This window comes from Eptatretus burgeri, chromosome 5 (assembly GCF_056783735.1).
Source record: "Eptatretus burgeri isolate ZD-2024b chromosome 5, Ebu_testis_v1, whole genome shotgun sequence".
Classification (NCBI taxonomy): domain Eukaryota; kingdom Metazoa; phylum Chordata; class Myxini; order Myxiniformes; family Myxinidae; genus Eptatretus; species Eptatretus burgeri.
In genome coordinates this window covers 84,538,477-84,559,693 of record NC_140965.1, presented here as the reverse complement: position 1 = coordinate 84,559,693, position 21,217 = coordinate 84,538,477, and the positions used below count along the sequence as shown (strand labels likewise).

Sequence of the window (21,217 nt, the reverse complement as noted above, 5' to 3'; positions counted from 1 at the left end):
ACTCACAACTCTGTTGAAAGTCACGTTCTCGCGATAAATTCACACTTTTTTGTAAATTCATCAGCAACAAAAAATATTTCCAAAATTATTGCATCACGTACAACTGGTTTAACTGATGTTATAACCTTGAATACCAACTTAAATCCGATTGCTTCACGTCATTCTGCACTTCCTACATGAGAGACGGAGTGTGATTGGTTGATTATTGATGACTATCCTGATCCAATGAAATGTCTTGTTTCTGGGGAGGTTCATTTTTCACATGAAATCGCCACAAAATACTGGGAAATACTATCAATATGCTGAAATAATACTTCTTTATCACAAGGATGATGATTGTTCGAATTGCTGTACAGCATTTGATCTGTTGATGAAAATAAAATTTATGTTTTGTTTGTTCAATTTGTTGGTTCATTTTTTTTTGTCCATGCAGTGGACTAAACAGTAACAACATGACATAAATACCTATCTTCTGACTGAAAAAATATGGATGAATTTGGCACTAGAATGCAGGAAATTGCATCTAAGACACACCAGAAAGCAAACATTTTCTGGGGGGCATATCCCCAGACCCCACTAGATTTTTTTGGGTGCTTTGCATCCTCAATTCTCAGTCACTTCACATCTTCTCACACTTCTCACACCTTTTCATAATTTGGGGTTGACAGGTCTGCATGAGTTGGGGTAAGGTTGGCTAGTGTGGACCAGCTGTGAGGATGTGCCATGTCACCTTTGCAAAGATCGGGTAAGTTTGTCTCGTCCTGTGTCCCCAATTAAAGTCTGATTGGGCGGGTGCCTGGTGAGAGGGAGGAAATCTAGGCACCCCCTACATCAACGTGACTGGCCTGCAACTCACGGCATACTCTGTGGTGCTTTCCTCATAAGTCACGCATATGTGGCTGGTTGGAGCCATTTTTCCCACGTTGACCAATTCGGTTAATTGAAAACCCCTGGAGTGAAATAAATTAATTAGAGAAATCCCTTTGGCTAATCACGTCTAAACTTGCACAAGAATAAGGACAAGTCACACTATGGGTGTTGCACCGTCCAAATTTACCTTGAAGCTGGCTATCTGTGTATATTGCCTGATAATAATTCCGGGCGTATGCAGTAAAATTGCTTGTGGTTTAGGATGGGGACGTACATGTGACAATATCTTCTTGGTTCAGTGCTTTAATATTTTCTTAATGCAGCCTTCTTTTCTTCGACTGAAGTTATTGTCCAGGTGATTCATATTTAGTTTTTTCTTTCTGTGAGGTCATGGTTGCTGACTCTTCCATTCAGCTCGGCTTTGTTGTCATTCAGAGAAGCCATATTCCTCGACTTAGCATTCTATGTAAATGTATATGAAAACTGTCAGCCCTGATTCAATTTACTATGAAAATTAAAAACATAATGACAAATTAAAAATTAATTCCATACCTGATGATGGTTTACTTTGCTCCAAACTAGGTACTATCTGGGTTATTACACAGGATATCAGAGCATTCACTTTTTTCACATTGTCTGGTGTTTTGTACTGGCCAAGTGGCTTCTTACAGCCGCTTCTCCCTTGTTTTGTCCGTCAAAATCCGATCGATCAGCAAAATCAACAATAAGCATTGTATCGATGTTTTTTTTTTCATCTTGGATTAACTCTACTTTGTATTATGTTTTACTGAGCATCTTTAATCACCTTTATACTTAGAATTCTCAACGTCAGCTGCTCTGCTCAAGGTAAAATGTCTTTTATTGTGATAAAATGCAATAGTTCAGAAAAGACAAATAACTGCATCCCATGCAATACATCATCCATGGTTTTCACTAGCTTGTATACATGCGTTAAATGATGACAATTTTCTAAGCTCTCTGCGCAGGGCTCATTATTTGTGCTGGAAGCCCCTCTGAATTGAGTGAGATTTCTGCTGCCACCAATGGAGAATATCAAAGTCACCCCAACCAAGCAGAGAATGGAGGATCTTATAGATTTGAAGAATTAAAAACTTGATGAATGGTTCTATTGTATATATTTCCTGCCATTTTCAGGCGTTTTGTAAAGTGGTAAATAAGTAGGCTTTCAAGGATTTATAAGCCCTGTACAAAGCCATTTCCAAGACCCCCATGGTGCCATTTCAAACATATAGTAGGCCTTTGTATTGTTATTCTGGCCAAATTCCAGATTCTCTTCTGACTGTGGCAGAAATGGGGGCAACTGTGTTATCCGTTTGGTGTCTCAAAAGCAACCGGTACTTCCAGAGTTAAAATAATGATGCAACTATTGGTCTGGGTTCAGAATTGGATTACAGTCAGATTGGAATTCACTGAATAATTTAAAGTTTATGCCTTGCCAGGCAGAGTTACAATTCATCTCGTTTTCTGCCTGCACTGTACACATTGTAGAAATGTTTGGCATTAAAACTGCATTGCAATCACCTTGGATAAAACTTTATAAAAGATCTAAACCATGAATTTATATCTCTGTAATCCATCAAAGTCAAATGGCAGAACGGCAAATATCCTTGGAAGAGATTACTATTTGAGTCTTTGCTTACAAGTCTAGGGCACAACGATGCACTTTTACCACTTTTACCGGTTCATTGTTTGTGTATACGTCAGGTAAAAACGAACTGCAAACACAACAATTGCAAAGAAAAAAAAGAAAAGGCCAGTGATATTCTATTAAAAGGAGAAGAAGGTTTCAAGGTCCAGTACAAATATAATTTCATGTTTGGTTTAATGAATAAATTTGGTTTCTCTACACACATATTCATCGGTGTTTTCTTGAATAAAAACTTTGGAACAAAAATTATACTAGTACCCCTATTTCTTTACCCCCCAAATCCATTGCTGATACAATGGAGAACATCATGATCATGTGATCCTTTGACGTCATTCCAGGAACGGTCTGACATCCGGAAGTGTATTGTGGTAGAACTGCATAATCCCCATTCATGCTCTGTAATAGCGATTTTGTCCTGCCCTCCAGAAAGAAGAAATGAAATGCCGAATTTGCTTGTGAACGATTTACTTTTTAACATCAAATATTCGCTAATGTCCTGGATGCCTTGCATGTGAACGATTTATGACTTTGTTTTGACAGCTCTGATGAGGTCTCACTGAAATTGACCTCTCTTATCACACCCTCATGTCCCTCACTCATTCTTCCTTATTCCCTCCCCTCTTCCTTCCTTCATTCATCCTTGATCCCCTCCCAGGCAATGGAAGCTGACAAGGTGTAAGAATTTTACAGTTAGTTGTGTGTGTGTCAAGGTGCACACCCATTGACTAAGTGCACACCACTCTTCCTACTCTTCGCTTCAATAAAGCTGAGGATTTGTCGAGTGGTTCGTGCTCTTTCCTGTTTATATAATTACGATGAAATGCTAATTCCACTTTGAACACATGAGGGCGTTAAACAATGATTATATGGTATTGGCTGAAGAAGAAGGGGAGTTGAGAGATGGAATTAAGCGTGTTGTTGTACTCCTATGGTCCGGACCTGATTCTTCTCAAAACGCAACACTTTGGTAATTTTTTTTCTCCACATTTGCCTCCTCACCCCTCGCCCCTTACACACACACACACACACACACACACACACACACACACACACACACACACACACACACACACACACACACACACACACACACACACACACACACACACACACACACACACACACACACACACACACACACACACACACACGCACACACTCATGCTCGTTTCCTTCTCAATTCCTTTTGTCCCATTCCTCCCCATTCTCATTAATTGATTAAAGTGGTGCTTATTTACAGTTCACAAATAGAGTAAAAGCTTTTCAAAATGACCTCCCACCACTCAGTTTGACCCTCAGCAGACTCGCACTCGCTTAAATATGCTCTTCGACTCCCTTGTGCTCTTCCTCAACTCCCTCATGCTCTTTCATCATGCCCTGAGGGCTTTTTTCTCCTTGCTTCGCAGGGCATTTGGGCAGCTCAATTCAGCCATGATGTCAACCACTTCCATGCCAAACCGACTGAAGTGTGATGAAAGCAATGCACTGAGCACATAAAGCCCTCAATGGCAAAGTCTGGATTAAATAAAAGAGACATTCCAGTTTTCATTTCGCCAGAGGCCAAAAATAGCGCATGGCGATCGTGCGGTAAAATAATGGCTTTAAGTTCCCTGGAGAGTGAAACATGCGATTAGGCCTCAGGCCACGGTCTTGACTAGTGGGTTGCATGAAGTAAACCACACACAAGGCAGATTGACAAAGACAGCCCCATGACAGTCTTCATAAACTGCACACACGGTGGACCCATGTGATGTTAAAAATGATAATTGTATAACCTCGGCTTTTGCTTTGAAATAAGCATGTTCGATATTTCATAACTACAAAAATTACAGAAAACTGTTACATCAAAATACTACTTAACTCGACAGTTCTAGATCAGATCACTGGTTTCTAAATAAATACCATTTCCTAGTTATTATCGCTGAGCCTCTCTTCTTGGTCTCCCCTATTTAGGAACACCTGGGGGTGTTCCGTTAGCAAGCAGCTTGCTATCGCTTGCCAAGCCAGCCATTCCATATCAATCGCTTTGCAACCCACTCTGCAAGCGGAGACAGTAATTAAGAGAGGTACTTCGTTATGCCAGCAAAAATGGCCACAATAGTGAGATTCAAAATGATAGGCCTACGACAACTAATTAAATGTTCAGAAGCCAAAATGAACAGAGGTAGATCCATACAGATAAGCATGGTAGGGGACTCCTTCTGACTCCCCAGTTATTGATCTTTCTTTCCCTCTTCTTCATGCTCTGTAGCTGCTGCTAAAACAATACATTATTTTGTGGAAGTTGTCACAAGAGGATCGAGTAAAACTAAAAACGACTGTCTGGACAAGCATTTGCCAGAGTACCACGATAGCATTGTTTACACTGGAGACTGCCATCTTGTTAAGCGGTGCCAAGCACTCCATTCATCATTGGAACGCTTGCCTTGAGCACTTTGAATCAATCGAGCTGCTTGGCAAGCAGTAAGCAAGCCACTTTCGAATAGAACACACTCCTGGGAGAGAGGGAGAGAGAGAGAGGGAGAGATAGAGATAGAGATAGAGGTAGAGGTAGAGGTAGAGGTAGAGGTAGAGGTAGAGGTAGAGGTAGAGGTAGAGGTAGAGGTAGAGGTAGAGGTAGAGGAAGAGGTAGAGATAGAGATAGAGACAGAGAGAGACAGACAGAGACAGAGACAGACAGAGACAGAAAAAGAGAGAAAGCGATATAGCGAGTGAGAGATGGGGTGAGAGAGAGAGAGAGAGAGAAGAGAGAGAAGAGAGAGAAGAGAGAGAAGAGAGAGAAGAGAGAGAAGAGAGAGAAGAGAGAGAAGAGAGAGAAGAGAGAGAAGAGAGAGAAGAGAGAGAAGAGAGAGAAAGAGAGAGAAAGAGAGAGAAAGAGAGAGAAAGAGAAAGAGAAAGAGAGAGAGAGAGAGAGAGAGAGAGAGAAAGAGAGAGAGAGAGAGAGAGAGAGAGAGAGAGAGAGAGAGAGAGAGAGAGAGAGAGAGAGAGAGAGAGAGAGAGAGAGAGAGAGAGAGAGATAGAGACAGAGACAGAGATACAGAGACAGAGACAGCGACAAAGACAGAGACAGAGACAGAGACAGAGACAGAGACAGAGATACAGAGAGACAGAGAGACAGAGAGAGAGAGAGAGAGAGAGAGAGAGAGAGAGAGAGAGAGACAGAGACAGAGACAGAGACAGAGACAGAGACAGAGACAGAGACAGAGACAGAGACAGAGACAGAGAGAGAGAGAGAGAGAGAGAGACAGAGACAGATACAGAGACAGAGACAGAGAGAGACAGAGACAGAGACAGATATAGAGATAGAGACAGAGACAGATCTCGATACAGAGATAGAGAGAGACAGAGAGAGAGAGAGACAGAGACAGAGACAGAGACAGAGACAGAGACAGAGATACAGAGATACAGAGAGACAGAGAGACAGACAGAGAGAGAGAGAGAGACAGAGACAGAGACAGAGAGAGAGACAGAGACAGAGAGAGAGACAGAGACAGAGACAGAGAGAGAGAGAGAGAGAGAGAGAGAGAGAGACAGAGAGAGAGAGAGAGAGAGAGAGAGAGAGAGAGAGAGAGAGAGAGAGAGAGAGAGAGATTTTAAACCCACAAAGGAGAGAACTTCCAACTGGAAATAACTGACAGGTATAAAATCGTCCAATATAAATGAGAATAAATGGTGAAAGAGGATTTGAAACATAGGCTTATTGCTATCAAAATGTAATTTAAACACTGAGTTTTGGCTTTGCCAGTGTTATTCTCACATTATTCTTCACAAGAGCAGAACTTATAAAGAGAATCACTTATGCAATTCTTAAAGACACAGCTGTCTTTAAAAGTTGTATGGGGAAATTTTTTTTTTCATCTTTTTATTCCTTAACTTTAAATTCAATGTTCAAAATTAAAGATTGGCCAACGACCAATATTTTGCCATAGTATGTATGCAGAGGAAAGCAAGGCAGAAAATATTTCACTATTTTTGTTTACATTGGCATACATTTCCTACATTTAAATATATATTCAATAAAGTATAGTTAGATATAATGAAGTCATTGAGGCAGCATGGAACCAATAATTAATAGGTTCCAACTCCATAACAGCAATGCAAGGAGTTGAGGCAATGGAGAGTCAATTTGTGCTTTGAACCCAGGTTTCTCAAACTAAGAGGGCACACGCTTTGCAATGCACTTCTTCAAAATAGGTCCGAGGAAGATAAACATTTTTATAAGCATTAACACATCATTGCATCATTTATCAATTCCTAATCACAATTATTCCATGACAACACTTTCTCTTCGATTCTCATTCCAAGGCATTTTGGGGCAGCCGGATATCTCTACCCTGCGTCATGTAGGGCCTGTGCAGGATTGCCTAGAAGTATGCACACTCACCCCTCAGCTGTCTAGAGTAGGTTTGAATGTCGACACAGCTATAAATTCTCATCCTGGTGTTTCATATGCAGCGCAATGCATCATTGTGTGTGCCATACATCAGATGGACGTTAAACTCTGTGTCCCGTCTGATAGCTTCAATTGGTGGATATCAAAATCCCAAATTGTCCTTTGTGAAGAGGTGAACTATTGCTGGCACCATGAACTAATTCGAAATTCCTGCCCTGACTGACAGCAAGGTATCCAGAAATAACCCGTGACAACAAACTGCTTTGGCAGCACTCTGTAAAGAGTATGATAAAGAAAAACTATATGAAGAGTATGATACATATCATCAATGCACAACTATCAATTGCACTGAGCTGCTGGCTGATTCACCACAAACTCAGCAATCTGCAAATTTCAATTACATAACATATTATCATAAGGTCAGTGGGAGGGAAATGGGCTGCACCAGGTGATTCTGTAAAACTGTTCCAGCAAATTTTAAGAAGCCTTACAAAGCATGACCTGAGGCTATATATAAATGGGTATGGGAACAGTCAGTCAAGCATACTTTTGACATTAATTTCAGCTGCAGCCTGGTCAGGGTAAAGAGGATGAAATAGCAAAAATATTGAAAAGGAGGAGAAGAAATAGAAGTACCAGCGGGGTTCGTCGGCGTACTTGATGGATTGATCGATTCAGGGCTGCGTTGGTGAAGAACCCGGAACCAATCTTTGAGGCGAGATGCCATGTCATTGAGTTCCCATTGGCCACATTCATCTGAAAGAACAAAAGGATGTTGATGACTGAAATATGTCCAGCTGAAGAGCAAAGATTATGAAGAATGATCAGAAATACACAAGTTAATTTGACAGGAGGAAGCCAGGCCAAATCATGCCTGTACTCAATCAACACCATATTAAGTCAATCGATCAGTTTATCATGTTCATTTCATGAGGGGGGGGGGAGTGGAGAGCCCAGTGAGGCAGGTACTTCACCAGGGTGTATATAAATATATATATATATATATATATATATATATATATATATATATATATATATATATATTGTTACGGATTTCAGAATATGGTCTGATGAATGCATCCACACATCCAGGTCCTCAGATAGTTATTTCCTTAAAGGCATGTTCAGATATATATATATATATATATATATATATATATATATATATATATATATATATATATATATATTGTTGTGGTTACCAAATTCGCAAACCACCATTCAGGTCCCTTAGGTGAGGTATCTCGGTAAGTACATGTGTAGTTAGGCCCAAACCCGTTGTCTAGTGGGAATACATGTCATTTATGCGTGCTGCGACTCTTCAGGATAGCCGTTTTTCTTTTACTATCTTTAATTTGGACCAACCGCCATTGTTACCACCACCAACCACAACGCCGCTTCACCACAACCGCCACGACCTTCACGTCACACCTCGCAACCGTCGCATCGCCACCGTTCTTGCGCCGCCTGTGGGTACCGGTGTTGGACTCGTGCAGGGCGCGCGCCGAACAGCGTGTACAAAATCACGGATTTTGTGCTTCAAAAACGGATCAAAAAGCATTCACGCCCACTTTTTCTCGGGCCAATGGGGAGCGAGGTGAAAGGTCGAAGGGAGGGGGTCAAAGATGAGAGGGCGAAGCTACGGGGCTGATAAAAGCGACCGTGTTCGTCAGTCCAGGGAGTAGGAGAGTCGAGAGGGAACAGAGAGTCAAGACTTCGTGGGCGGTGGAGTTGGCAAGAAGGAGCTGGTCGTCGTGTGCGTTGGAGTCGGAACGGAGGGGACGGAGCTGTGGAGAGGCGGCGAGGGCAGACGAGGGGGTGCTCGCGTCGTGCAGGGAGCTGCACCCCAGGGAGGCCGACAGCGCGACCTGGCCGAGGTGGAGACGCTCGTTGCGGGGCAATAAAAATCCTCTATACCCCGAGCATCAGCAACCCCCTCCTGTTTCCCCCCGCGCTGAGATAGTGCGACCAAGGGGGCCCCTTTCCCACCCCCTACCAGACACTGCCCGCGAGGCCCACGGAGTTGAGGCACCATCGCCGCTCCGCGTCTCATCACCAGACGGGTAGGCCCGACCCGGTCTCGGCCTCAGGCCCGCCTCATCCTTGAGGGTATTCTTTTCCTTGGTTTTGGGTATGTGTTGTCGGCGCCGTCTGTGAAGTAAAATTGTATAAGTGTTGCCGTGTGCTCGTGTAATCGGTATTAGATCTGCATTGTCGCATTTGCTTTTTGTGTAAATTGAATTGTGTTTTTCTTTTCTGTGTGCTTTTGGTGGAATTGAATATGTGTGCTTTCCGTTCATCGCGAATAAATGTGCTTTGTGTTGAACTGTTTCCCGCTTCGCTTCGTCATTTCCTTCATTGAATCCTCATCTTGCTTCACGTAAAGGGTTGGTAGTGGGCTGAATACGCCCGATAATTAATCGAACCGTCGAGGTCGACGATAACACCGCTCGGTTATCCCGATAGTACGGAACGGGTCGCTTAAGTGGCCCGTGTCCGAAGTCGACCTGCGGCGAGGTGCGATCGCCCGGTCTACCCTCCGCGTGGGTACTTAGGTAGGTCGAATTTGGCGAGCAACCCTATCCCACGCGGGGGCTGATTGGCTCGATCGCGGTGAGACCGAAAGGTCCACCCGTGACTGGTTCCCGGGGTTAGTCCGAGAGGGTCACGACTGGATTGTCCGTCCGGTGGGCGACGTGCCGCGATTCGAGTTACGTGGCCGTCAGCACGCCGGCGAGCGCGAATCCGCAACAATATATATATATATATATATATATATATATATATATATATATATATATATATATATATATATATATATATATATATATATATATATATATATATATATTGTTACGGATTTCAGAATATGGTCTGATAAATGCATCCACACATCCAGGTCCTCAGATAGTTATTTCCTTAAAGGCATGTTCAGATTAGCCCCATCCCCATGTCTAATGGGATCATAAATGTGATGCATTGAGAAGGGCAAAGAATAGAACCCCTCTCTTATGGGAAGCTTTTTTCTTGATGACAGACACGTTTACACACATTTCTTTCATGAGCTCTGAAGCCCGCCCTCATATTTCCTCAGCAACGTTCTTTCGTGAGCTCTGAAGCCCGCCCTTATATTTCCTCAGCACCATTTCTTTCACGAGCTCTGAAGCCCGCCTTCATTTTTCCTCAGCAACGTTCTTTCACGAGCTCTGAAGCCGGCAATTATATTTCCTCAGCAACATTCTTTCGCGAGCTCCGACGCCCGCCTTTTTTGAGAGTGCATGGGTCGTTATGGTATTTGGTCGTTATGGCATTCAAGGCTGTTCGCAAGAGGGTGCACAGCAATGCTGGGTGCTGGCGACGGAAGTGACACGCACGCACACATTTCAGGACATTTTCACTTCATGGACGACTACTTTCTGGTGAGCGAGACGATTCTTCCCCCCCGCCCCCTCCTCCGAATAATCTGTTGGGTACCCATGTCTGTGTTTCGCTGTAAGTCAACCCCTGATAAGCATCTGCTCTTTGTCTCTTTCCTGGCATTTTGATTGATTTTGCTTTGAAATTAATTCTTTATTTCACTCAGAAAAAATATATTTATTTATTTATTTTATTGTTAATAAATTTTCTTTGTCGATTTACAACCTATCCGTGTTTGGACTTTCCTTCCATTGGTCTAGCATTGTTCGAACCGAGATAGACAGTGAGGTAATTACTACAGATTTGACCAAAAATAGTCGGCACGCACCAGCGGTTAAAATGCTCGGACGCCCTATTTAAAATCCAATCAGATAACATTGGTGATTTGCCGAGGGCACGCTCCGCGCTCAGGTAACCACGTGACCACTAGTTAAACGGAATAATTAGACGGCTGCCACTGGAACTCGTGGTTAACTGGGTGGCGTTCGTGGTTCTAAAACAACCCACCGTACCATAACGTTAATTGTGAGCGGTGTCCCCAGGTCCAGTTCTACCGAGGACAACCAGGGATTAATCCCCCTGAGTGACAAGCTGGTGTCTCAGTACCTGTGGCCGCAACAATATATATATATATAAATATATATATATATATACATATAGATGTATATGTGTGTGTATGTATATGTGTATAAATATATATATATATATATATATGTACATATATATGTGTACACACACACATATATATATATATATATATATATATATATATATATATATATATGTACATATATATGTGTACACACACATATATATATATATATATATATATATATATATATATATATATATATATATATATATATATATATATATAAATAAAACTCTTCTTCTTTCGGCTGCTCCCGTTAGGGGTCGCCACAGCGGATCATCCATTATGATCCACATAATGATTTGACACAGGTTTTACGCCGGATGCCCTTCCTGATGCAACCCTGGTCACCCTCTTACGACACAGGGATATGGTACACCTATTTTTCACTTTGCAGACCTCGGAAGTATGACAGGCTGAGTCAACCTCCTGGTGTGTATTAATTCAACTGGCCAACGGGCTTGAACTCAGGATCTTTTGGATCCCAAGCCGCTACCCTAACCACTACGCCAACACCAGGATATGTATAAATATATATATATATATATATATATATATATATATATATATATATATATATATGTATATATACATACATGTATATATACAGGATATGTATATATATATATATATATATATATATATATATATATATATATATATATATATATACATATTGTTATGGAAATGGCCCTTATTGGACTACTAAATATAGGATTCGCTCAGATCCCCCAATAAATGCATGTTTAGCTAGGTTGTATGGTAAAATGGACGTTACATGTGTGTCGGGAGGTGTAGGATGCATGTTTTTATTGTTCGTACAGTGGTGGTGTGCCAAGGGCTCCCTCTTCTTCCTCCCCTCTACAGACGATAGGCCCCGCCCAGTCAACTGAGACGGTGTGTCCAAAAAGAGGAAGTGACGCAAAGGGGAGTAGGTTGTCGGCTTTGCTGAGAGAGGTGTGCTCGTGTGTCGAAGGAGCGAACAAAAAAGAAACTGTGGTGAAACTGTAAGTGTCATGGTGGCGCCGATCAGCTGTACATGGGACAGCTGTGTCTGTTTTTTTGTGAGGAACGAGCCGAAAGAAAGGCAGGGAAGGCAACAGAGAAACGACGAGAAACAGAGAGATCGAGTTGCGATCTGCTGGATGAGCAGGGGCTTCGAGGCGAGCGAGAAAAGAAAAGGCAGTGGTGAATCGGCCGGGAGAGAAAGCTGAACCTGAGGGTCGAGTCTGCCATCGGCCGAGAAAGAAAAGGTGGAACTGAGAAACAACTGGTCGGAGTCGTGATCTGCTGTGTAGGGGACGGCTGTGTCTGTCTGCGATCTCCTTCGTGAAGGAAGCAGGAGAAACGACTAGAGGCTGCCTGCACGTCGAGTGGGCGATCGACTTTCATGAGAAGGTCCTCGACACGTTTGTCGACCCGCCTGCCGATCCGCCTGCCAGAGCCCAAACACCTCAATTTGGGTCTTGTCTGGTGAAGTCCAGGCCTGGATTTGTATGCTGGCCCTTGAGAGAGATCGGCTGAGACCCATCGTTGATCTAGCGGTCTTGTGCCGTCGACCTTACGCGGGGTCAGAGCGCGTGGAGACCGCGTGCATGAGGTCTGCGACAAAAGGAGGACGAGCGCCATTTTGCGCCACGTGGCGCGTTCGAGCTGGGGCTCGAATCCGTGGACATTTGCCTGTTGCGAGTGACATTCGTGCTCTTGACATGGTCCTCTCGTCCATGAAACATCACCAAGTACTCTGTCTTGTCTTGCATGCATGCTGTCTGTCTGTCTTTGTCTGCACAATGTTTAAGGCATATCTCGGTAGCTACCCCCTCAAAACCTGTAGTCCGTGGTTCCCCAGTTTAGAATGGGTTAAAGATTGTGAATAAAAGCATTGTCGTGAATTTTGCTTGTGTTGTGATCCCCGATGTTCCCCAATAAATCTGGTTGATTCGGATGAAGTTGCCGCTATGGATTAATTTATGTCGCGTCGAGGAACGATCCGTTCGATTGGCATATAAAACCAAAAATGGTTACAGACTTAAAATGGTTAAAAAATGGTTAAAAGCAAATGTCCGAATATATTTTAAAATTTCTGATAGACTAAAAAAAAACAAAAAACAAAAAAAAAACAACAACAATTCAGATATTTCATCACGTGCCTTCACGGAGCCAAGGAGAAAAAAAGAAAATGTGCCTTGACGGAGAAAATAAGTTTCGGGTATGCTCAACATTACCTCGACGTGTTTCGACTTATGAGTAACTTACAAGGAACTTGTGTCGACATGTGTCAACGATCGCATATCGTGCCTACAACTTATTCCCAGCGTAGCGGAACGTGTGAGCCATATGGCGAGTTCGTCGTAAAATTTTCAGCATGCTTGAAATTTCACGACGTACTAAACGTATCACGAAATATGACAGCGTACTTCATCATTTTTCAGCGTGCTCTTAACGTAAACCAAACTTACCCATAACGTATTCGACGTGTGCAAGCGTTTTAGACACATTTTTCATAGGTCGGCATACGCTGGCTAAATCGTCAAGGTGTGACTGCGTGGTTGACACTTCCAATTCTCAGGCGGTTATGATTTGAATCGGCGAGAGGCAGGTTTTTAACAGGCTACGCCACGAGTTCGTCGGCGATACGTGCAGCACGCTATGCCAAAGTTAAACTATCGTTGGGCATAGGTTGTGAACGCTGACAACAGGCTAAGCATTCGTTGGTATAAGTTATCTATAAGACAATGAAACGTTCTGTGCCCATTACTTATATGTTATGCATACGACCAACACTTTATGAATACGACCAAAACTTAAAAAAAAAACATCAAAATTTCAGCATACGCCAACGGTTTACATACATTTTTATACGTTGCCATTGCTGGCTAAATCGTCAAGGTGTGACAGCGCCTTAACTCTATGATCCATTCACTGCATCTTCATTTATGTCGAAATTTAAATTTATATTTGTCTTTCGACGTCAACGTCAGTTGGTATTTTAAAACGCGTTTTCATATCATCATGGCCGCTGCACCTGTAAAGAGTCATGCTTTTGCTTGTCTTGGAATGGCGTTGAGTGCGATGCTGTTGCAATTTGACCAACATTGGACAACAGTTTTGGATGGTGAGGGATGCGGGATACAGGATTAAGGGATTCGGGATGGATAGTCAAGGGACGAAGGATATAGGTGGTGAGCATGGAGAGTACCCCAATGTTGCCATGATTATATAGGATTGATGGGCCTAATTTCCTCCTCATGCGTTGAAATTCATTGCATAGCTTTCTGTGCGGGAAACGGGCAGAAAAAAAAACACCTGTTGTCTTTATATGGGCCTCCATCTGTCAGGGTAAATTCATTGGATTTGATTGGACGATTTTGTTTGTTGTTGCAATGATGGACCGTGGGGCTGTTTGGGCGAGGTTGAAGGAATGTACTCAAGGGGGAGTTGGGTGCTGTTCGCCTGGTGACTTGGCGTTGACGGGTGATTTGACAATTTTTGTACACCTGTTTAAAACAGAGGTTTAAACTGTATTTATTTGTTTTGATAAAGGAAAGTGGGTTTACGCAAGTGCTTAGATGGACAGCAGAGAGGTTTTGAAGGCTGATGAATGGATTGATTTGTATAAGGTATTCATTAACTTTTAACCATCGACATAATACATATGCATGAGGAGAATGGAACTTTTGATTGGTGAGGATTAAGAGAAAAAAGGTGCTTGCTCGTCTGGCTCACAAAAGTGGCCATACGAGCAAAAGGGGGATGTAGGTGTGCTGCCTTTTTGGCTGTTGGTTGCATCATTGCTGCTCCAACAAAGGTTGTGAAAGAATTTGACTCGTAGGTCAAAGAAGGGTGACCAGACCCGGCTGCAGAGGAACATCACGGCATCCAGCCCGGCAACTGAGTGAACAATAAGGTGTTCACAAGGAGGAACGTCCTGAAGACACATTGGACCGGATCCTTCCAGGTATTACTGGTTACCCACGTAGCTGTCAAGTGTGAAGGTAAGCCTGCTTGGATACACTCCTCACACTGCAAACTTGCCATCCCAACAGAATAGGAGGGTGCGCCAGAATGAACGTGTCACAGCAAATTCTAATTGCTATAATTGCCCTTTGGATAGGAAGTTGTGAGGTGGAAATGCAAATTGACTATTGGCCAATCGAACACAGAAGGAAAAGAGCAATTGGAAACCATGCTGAGCATTTGCATGACTTAGGAACACATGGGATTAATATGTTCCTACTCTTGTCACACAGATATGCAATGATGAGCAATAAAACTAAGTGTTGGGTATGCACCTATCTTCCGCACTCCTCGAAGACGGGTGTGCCATTATCTGTGATCCCATTTGAGGAAATAGATTACTGTGGAGCTGCTTGGTTCCATGACTACAATTTAAACAGAACCAGTAACTCAACATGTACAGTCTTTACAGGTGCGTGGTATCCTCCTTATAACCTAAAGAAAAGACCTCCGTATTTCAGGATTACGTACAAACGAGTTGGTTTTCTTTGTATTACTTGGACAAATCCTAGTAGCAAATTTTATGCAGGGAATTCTACATGTAACTCATCCATAGAGATAAATGACATTGACGACAACCGGAAGGAAAAAAAATGGAACATATCCTAAGATCACATCCAATGGCAAATATTTTGTATGTGGGTTTAGAGCCTATCCTTGGTTGCCACTCAATTGGACCGGCTCCTGTTTCCTGGCTTTTATCGTTCCACACATGCGTTTGATCACTGGTCCATTATCTAAGGTAAATCAACAACGACGGAAGAGGACCATATCAACTGGGGAACTTGCAACAATGGTACTTTTCCCCCGATATGGATCCTGGGTAGCAAGAAGGGAACTCATTAAAATGGCAGCATCATTGGAAATGATGGGAAATGAAACTGCTGATGGATTTGGTAAGGTTAATGTGGAGTTAGTCGCATTAAGGACAATGACAATGCAAAATAGGGTGGCTTTGGATATGATACTTGCTGAAAAAGGGGGAACTTGTGCTGTAATTGACAAAGATTGTTGTACGTATATTCCAGATAATTCAGAGAATATCCATGATCTAGTACAGCGTTTCTCAACCTTTGATGGCCCATGGCCCCCCTACCGAGTCGCTTAACATTCGTGGTCCCCTACCCTTCAATAAAAGATGCAGATTTCGTTTTCTGAAATTTATTTACTCAGTCTTAAAAGATAAATCAAAGTAAACATTTTTCTAAGCAATACAATCAATGAGACACTTGCTGTTGGGCTTGTCTGACGAGGCCTCTTATGTCCGGCTCTGTCTTCGACACAGCAAGGCGAATATCGTTCCCAACGTCAAGACGGTTTCTGGACTTCGTTTTAATGATTGCAAGGTCAGAAAATCCAGATTCGCAAAGATATGTTGTGGCGAATTGAATGAGCATTACGGATGCCTTCTTGCTGAGTTGTGGATACGCATCCAGAACAGACAACCAGAAGGTGGAGTGGTCTTCTTTGTTACTGAGTACCAGCTTCATTGCTTTTGAAACCTTCAACTCTGCCAGCTCCTCTGCTTCATCTTCAGTAGGTTCAATTTTGGCGTTAAACGGGTCTTTGTGCCACGGAACATCCAACGGTGCATCGTCGAAATACGATTTGAACTCAGCGGAGAGATTGTCGAGATGTCTAGTGATGCAATCTTTGATGCCGACGGGAAGCTCAATCCTCTGCGTCTGCAGGTGCTCGTCTAAGAAAGGAAACGAGGCAGTGGACCTGGCCTTGATTCGTGCCTGCCAGACTTCCATTCTAGCAGACAGTCCAGCAAGCTTGTCTTGAACGTCACTGACCGTCACATCACGGCCTTGCAAGGACTGGTTCATTTCGTTGAGTCGGCCGAATATATCGGCCAGGTAGGCGAGCATCTTGACGAACTCTTCATTGTCGAAGTGGACATGGAGGTTGTTTTCGTCGTCTCGCAGGAAGACTTCCACCTCAACCCGGAGTTCATACAGCCGAGAGAGGCATTTCCCCCTCGATAGCCAACGGACTTTGGTGTGGAATAGAAGTCCAACATGTTCCGCTCCCATTTCGTTGGCCAGGAGTTGGAAGAGTCGCTGATTTTTGGCCTTTGCACGAATGAAGTTGATCACTTTGAGCGCGACGTCCATGACTTCCAGCAAACGAGGCGGAAGAGTCTTTGACGCAAGAGCGTATCGGTGTTGCGAACAGTGGGAGGACGTCACATGGGGCCATTCGTTCTTCACAAGCGTGACGATCCCTCCTCTGATGCCGACCATCGCTGGGGCACCATCAGTACAAATGTGCTTGAAATTCTGCCAACCGAGTCCATTAGCTTCAAAGAAATAGTCCACAATAGCTTTGATATCTGCCGCTGTCGTTGTGGTTGGCAGGGTATTGCAGAACAAGAACTCTTCCTTCATCTTTCCCTTTCTCTCGTAGCGAGTGAAGGCGATCAACTGGCTCTCCAGGGCGGTGTCGGTAGACTCGTTTAATTGAAGGCTATCCTGGAGCGTGCTTTGTTTGATTTCGGAGCAAACTTGACGGCACACATCGGCGGCCATGTCGTCAATCCGTCGTCGGATCGTGTCATTAGAGAGCGAAAGTTGCTGGATCTTCTTTTTCGCCTCTGGTCCGATCATCAATTCCACCATTTTCTCTGTGCATGGCTTGATAAGGTCCTCAGCAATAGTGTGCGGCTTCTTGCACTTCGCAATTCGGTATGTCACTTCGTAGCTGGATTGAAGAGCAGGTTTTTCTTCTGGCCGGAATCCAAATTTGGGAAGTGTCGCTTCACGGTCATATCGTGATCGTTTTACAGACAGAGCGTCGATATTATCTTCCTTCCTTCCGGGATGCATCTTGTCGCGATGGTTTGAAAGTTTGGAAGGATGTAGTGACGCATTTGACATCACGACCGAGCATTGCAGACATTGCGTGCAGTCCACGCCATCTCGACTAACATTCGTGAATCCAAACTTGACATAGCTCTCATTCCATTTTCGAACCATCGACATCTGAGAAAAAAATTGAAAAAAACAAAATTCTAACGTTTTTGTAAATATTGGTTTACTATGAATGCTCTGTGGGCTCCGCCTTCTCTTTTAAAATCGTGGTTAAACTCATCTACCCTTTTTACTTTGACACTATGACCGGAGTCTCGTCACCTTAATTGTACATTACAAGCTTCTGCATTCTGAATCGCAGTTTTTCGGCATCCGCTCATGGCCCCCCGGTTGAAGGCCGATGGCCCCCTTGGGGGGCCACGGGCCCCCGGTTGAGAAACACTGATCTAGTAGGATATATAAGGAAGGAAACTGCAAAATATCATAATTACAACCCAGGGTGGAAGTTCGGAACATGGTTGCAAGGAATGTTTGGAGGTTGGGGTGGAAATATTCTCAGGTTCCTATTGACAGGAATTGATATTGGCCGTATTGACTGGAATATTCATCATATTGTCTGTAATCAAAGCAGCCATTATGGCTGGCTTGCGAAAGTGTGTTTCAGGGTGGCATCCAAAGACAACACTCAAGAAGCCCAAAGCCAAACCCGAACCTGAGATGGATGAACCCTATTAGCAAGGAAAGGGGAAAGGGACACTTCAATAAATGGGACAATTTTCCCCGGTTCCCCACAACCACTTGTACAACCCCCCCTCTTTTCCCCTACTCCCGATATATCACTTGCTTGTAATACGTGTACTTCTATGTGTCGAATACCTGTGATTGATGATTTGAATATAATCACCTGATTCTAGACAGGAGGACCCTAGGTCACGCGGTTGAGATATTGGCGTCCACAGTCAGTTAAGCGACCCACCGCGTCACGGAATTATCCGTGAGCGACGGCCTACAATTCTGGGGAGTCTGATGGGAATCGACGTAGCTTTCCCCCACCGAGTGGTCTTCTCACCCGATCCAGCCGGCCCGCAACCATATATATTGTTACGGCTGTGGAAATTTGCAATACACCATAAAGGTTCCTTAGATTAGCTATGCTGGTGAGTGTTCAATAGGTTTCCCCACCGTTGTTTATAGGGCTTTTCTTCGTGTTCACCAGGCTGCGACTCTTTGAGATAGCCGTTTTTCTTTACCTATCGTTATTTTGAACCTACACGCAAACAACAACCGCCACCAAGTATGCCGCAACGCTAAGCACGCAACAATTTCCCTCACAACAACCACCACCATCTTCACCACTACCCCCGCTTCCGAACGCCATCCTCCACGGTCCACGCTACGACAGTTTCCGTGTCGGGAACCATCCGAGAACGCGGGCAGGATTGGCAGAACAAAAGCTCTTGTGGAGCCTGTGGGGTTTTTCCCGCCTATTTTTCCCATGCTTGGTGTGAAGGGAAGGGGGCAGGGAAGCTCGCTGCCGATTGGTGGATGCAGGCGTGAGGCGGTCAGAGTGAGGGAACGCCCCTTTTCAGGAAGCTTCTCGAAGGGAGGCGGAGCCAAAAACGGGGAGGAGCGAAGGGCGGAGCCCCGCGCTATATAAGGCGGACCGCACGCGGGCTCTCGCTCTCTTGGTGGTGGAGGTCGAGTTCTCTCTCTTGTGGACGTCGGGTCGTGCTCCCTCTCCCTCCCTCTCGTCTTGGCGCTGAATTCTTCCCCTGTCTCCCGGTGGTCCTGTTGGGCTACCTGTTGGCAAAGGCGCGGGCCGGTGGCGAGTCCGGGCGACGCATCGGGGACGCAGACGGGAGGCGCAGCTCTGCCGGCTGTGTGGTGCGAACCTGCGCGTCTGGCGAGGAGCGCCAGAGAGAGCTTACCGCCCATCGTCGCAAGGCCTGGAGTCAGGCACGGCCATGCTAGCTGCCGTGGGGAGCAGACGTCGTGACCTGCGCACCGAGACACCTCGAGGGTGCAGGTAATCTGCACGGTCTCATGGGCCTTTTCGGTCATCCACGGCCCACGACCATAAGGGTCTCCGGACCCCGTCTACCCCCTTGCCGATGAGGAGGTTTTTCATTTCTTTTGTTTTGTATGACTGCTGTGGTGCCGTGTCCCTGTAAGTAGAACCTGTTAAGTAACTGTGCTGTAAATACACCCTTGCTTATAGTTGGTCGTATTGCTTTTGTTTTCTATTTCTTGCCTGTACATAGCATCACTGCCTTGCTTGTGTTGTGTGTGTAATACGTGCTTCGTGAATAAATGTCCTTGTGTGAAATGTATCCCGTTCGTCGTGTCCTATTTCCCTTTTGAAAGCCATCTTGCATCGTGGAATGAGTAGTGGGTTTTGAACGCCCGGTAAAGAGAATCGGATCCGTCGAGGTCGGCGATAACACCGCTTGGTTATTGCTTTAGAACGGAAGGGGCCGCTTAAGCGGTTCGTGTCCCAGGCCGACCTGCGGCGCGGTGCAGCCCCTCGGTAGGTTACCCGTGCGGGTACTTAGGTATATCTACATTTGGCGATTCACCCTATTTCGCGCGGGTAGAATGTGGACTGGGCTGTGGTGAGGTTAAACCCCCACCCCTGAGTGGTTCCTGGCAGTAGTTCCAAGAGGGTCACGAATGAATTGTCCGTCCGGTGGGCGACGCGGTTGCGATTGGAGTTACGCGGTCGATCGCACGCCGGCGGGCACGAATTCGTAACAATATACATATACACATGTATATATATATATATATATATATATATATATATATATATATATATATATATATATATCCACATATCGCCTGGTGTTGGCTAAATGATTCTGGTGGAGGGCTTGGGATCCCAGGATCCTGAGTTAAAATCCCACTCAACTGTTGAATTAATACCAGGTGGGGTTGACTCTTCCTGTCATCCTTCTGAGTTCGACAAAATGTGTGCCAGGTTGCTGGTATCCTGTGTCGGAGTGGCAACCTGTCCAGGATTGTGCCCAATAGCAAAGGAGACTGCTTCGGCAGCACCAGTTCTCTGCACAGAGTATGGTCCCAATGGATGCATGCATGGATGTATGTATGCATATATACACATATACATATATATATATATATATATATATATATATATATATATATACATATATACATATATACATATATACATATATATATATATATATACACATATATATTGTTGCGGATTCGCGCCCGCCGGCGTGCGAACGGCCACGTAACTCGAATCGCGGCACATCACCCACCGGACGGACAATCCAGTCGTGACCCTCTCGGACTAACGCCGGGAACTAGTCACGGGTGGACCTTTCGGCCTCACCACGATCGTGCCAATCGGCCCC

At 44.3% G+C, this 21,217-nt stretch overlaps 1 protein-coding gene across 3 annotated transcripts in view; it reads right to left on the bottom strand.

The window, feature by feature from the left end:
• SPOCK3 (SPARC (osteonectin), cwcv and kazal like domains proteoglycan 3) overlaps positions 1-21,217 on the bottom strand; it is a 570,187-nt gene that overhangs the window by 79,134 nt on the left and 469,836 nt on the right. For all 3 annotated transcript variants that reach the window (XM_085882734.1, XM_085882736.1, XM_085882735.1), the window contains exon 7: positions 7,569-7,688. In XM_085882734.1, the coding sequence (XP_085738860.1) occupies positions 7,569-7,688 (120 nt within the window). The remainder of the gene's footprint in view (positions 1-7,568; positions 7,689-21,217) is intronic.